General features: G+C 47.0%; 1 protein-coding gene across 1 annotated transcript in view; it reads left to right on the forward strand.

Moving 5' to 3' along the window:
* LOC115034214 overlaps positions 1-1,399 on the forward strand; it is an 8,529-nt gene extending 7,130 nt beyond the window's left edge. Inside the window, exon 2 of the mRNA XM_029490280.1 lies at positions 463-1,399. Within this exon, the coding sequence (XP_029346140.1) occupies positions 757-1,344 (588 nt within the window). The 5' untranslated portion in view covers positions 463-756 and the 3' untranslated portion in view covers positions 1,345-1,399. The remainder of the gene's footprint in view (positions 1-462) is intronic.
* The last annotated feature ends 1,246 nt before the right edge of the window (positions 1,400-2,645 follow it).

The raw sequence follows: 2,645 nt of genomic DNA on the forward strand, positions 1-2,645 counted from the left end.
TAATTGTGTATGGGTACCTTTACTAAAGAAATAATTCAATAACATTTTAAATAACAATCACAAAAAATCAATTAGATAACAGTTGATAACATCTTGTTTAAAACGTTTTAGGATAAACTTCATATTAAATGGGTTTTAAATACAATTAAATAGCTTTAAAATAAAAAAAATACATAAAAATGTTAAATACTTTTGAAAATACATAAACAAATGCGTGATATGCATGATTTTGATAAAAAAAGTTTGCCCATAACTTAAAAAATAAAAAAGTTAGACTCAATCTTTAAAGGCTATTTCTTTATCATTTTTGTTGTAGGTACTTTTATATGACGTCGGCTGGTCACTTCACCCCGGAACACATTATATATACATTAATATTTTTTTTTTTCGTACAAGGGCCTCATTTAAAACTTTGGCCCCTGGGCCTCAACATTTCTTAATCCGGGCTTGTAAATCTTATAGGTACTAGTTTTGCTTTAGGAATTTAGCAAACTTGCTACTGTATTTATAATTGAAAATATGTTGAGAATTGTTTGCAAATAAAATAAAATTGTTATTATTAACGCGCTCGAAATTTTAATGCTGCGGGCCGACGAGAACGATAAACATACTAGATGGCTAGTAACACACGTCGTTGTCTGGGAGATTTTCTCGGAGATCGGTTTCTGTGTTGGAAGATTTGAATTTAGCTCATTACCAATTCTCGATTGAATCCTGACGTACACGCACATACTATCTTCGTTCAAAAAATAAATTATGGCAACAAATTATAATAACATCGACCGCTCCGCGGTAAACATAATATTACTGGAAATGTTAGAAGAAATTATGGTCAACAAAATGGAAGGAACCTACGCCGACGAAACCGACGAACGTCTCGTGCGATTAGCCGCTCCTCTTTTATCTGCCATTGATACGGTCCCCACTACAGCATGTGGCGACGTTCAGACCCCGGAGTCGGAGTCGGAGTCGACTCTTGGAGGCGCAGATGGAGAAGAGTCGGCCGAAAACATCGAGACGCCTGTCTCCTCGCACCGTGATGGAGTGCCGAGCGGCGACGCGCTGCCTCTTGCAGCACCGCTCGGCAACGACTTCACGGTACGAGAGGACAAAAATTCGAAAGTTTCGGAAGCGAAAGTAGAAGAGAATTCCGTTTTATGTCCAGAAGTCGAGTCGGAGGAAAAAATCGAGCCGGTCAGGGGAGAGGCTGTATTAAATCATTTTGGCGAGCTTGTCGGTTGGTTAGACCCGGCGGCGGAAGCACCCGCAATCTGTGACCCGCCTCGTACGAGGTGGATGAGCGTTAAACGCTTTTTCCGCGGGCTGTGCTGTTTCTGCCAATGATGAGACGTCCGAAGCTTGCCCCCCCTGGGCGAAGACAACGGACAGGATGACGGCGACGGAATGGAGGGAAGGATGCGAGAAAGAGCACGGACGGTGCGCGGCGGTAAGTCACCCGCGCACGTTCTCCGACCTGCACCCGCAGCGCGACTGGTTCGCTGGCGTAGCGCGCTCGGTCGTCGATGACGCGCGAGACCCTCTGGCGGCTCGGCGAGCGCCCGACCGCAGTTACGGTCACGCATGATATAAATAACATGGTATGATCGCTAAAGTCCAGATTTGGTCCAAGTTCGCGCAATACGTTACTTGCTTACCCGTATTATCATATTGTCATTAAATTATTATTTCTATACACTATGCTACGTCACGTGCTTACCGAAGGATCTGACCGTCAAAAAGTTACGATCATACCTATTGTTTTTATATCATGCGGTCACGTGGAGCGACGGCAACGGAAGACGGCGACGGTACGGCGGCTAGGAGACGTACCGGCACGGGCAACGATTCCGCCCCGACGGTACACCGACGATGACGACGGCGACTCGGTACGACGACAGTGGCGGAGACTTCGGAACGGGGTGAGTGGTACGGAGATTTGCGAGCTAGGAACACGGGGACGTCAGCGGCGCCGGGCTCCTAACCGTTTCAGGGTCTGGCGACGCACGGCGGCCGAAGGGACAACGCCAGGGCGAAAATTACCGATAGTCGAGGATCGCTCTGATGCGATCCGCTGGCTCTCGCCTTTTCGCCTCGCGGTAATCCCACATTGGCCGCTTCCCTCGTCCCCACTGGTTCCGCAGCATAAAATCTCACTTCGCTCGCTCCGCGTCTTGGTCTTCGCCGTCCGTCGGCCGAGTTGTCACGCCATCGACCGTCGACGCGCAGAACATCGCGCACTAGCTGCCGTCCGTCGCCATCAACCGTGGTCGCTCCCTGTGGCCGCCTCGGTCGTGCCTCGCCGGCTGGGCAAGGTCGTCAAGCGTCCGAGCAAACGCGCCAGCGACACTCGTCAACCCGCGGGACAGGTTGGAGAACGTGCAGAGGTGACCAGTGGCCAGCAACACTACATTTCCGCACCAATCGCCATCTCGCATCTTCCCCCCTTGTTTATTGTGTCTATCCTGTCCGTCGTATTTTTTTTTTTTTAATTTAAGCTATTCAAAATTATTAAATTGTTCACTTATTTTCGGCCTTTTATCAAAATAAACATATTTTGATGTGAACAAAAAAATATTGTTTCTTTTTTTTCGTTTTGTTCAGTGTATAATTAATTGTACAGATTTACCGACTAAAAAATCGTTAAA

The sequence above is a fragment of the Acyrthosiphon pisum genome, chromosome A2 (assembly GCF_005508785.2).
Source record: "Acyrthosiphon pisum isolate AL4f chromosome A2, pea_aphid_22Mar2018_4r6ur, whole genome shotgun sequence".
In the NCBI taxonomy this organism is placed as follows: domain Eukaryota; kingdom Metazoa; phylum Arthropoda; class Insecta; order Hemiptera; family Aphididae; genus Acyrthosiphon; species Acyrthosiphon pisum.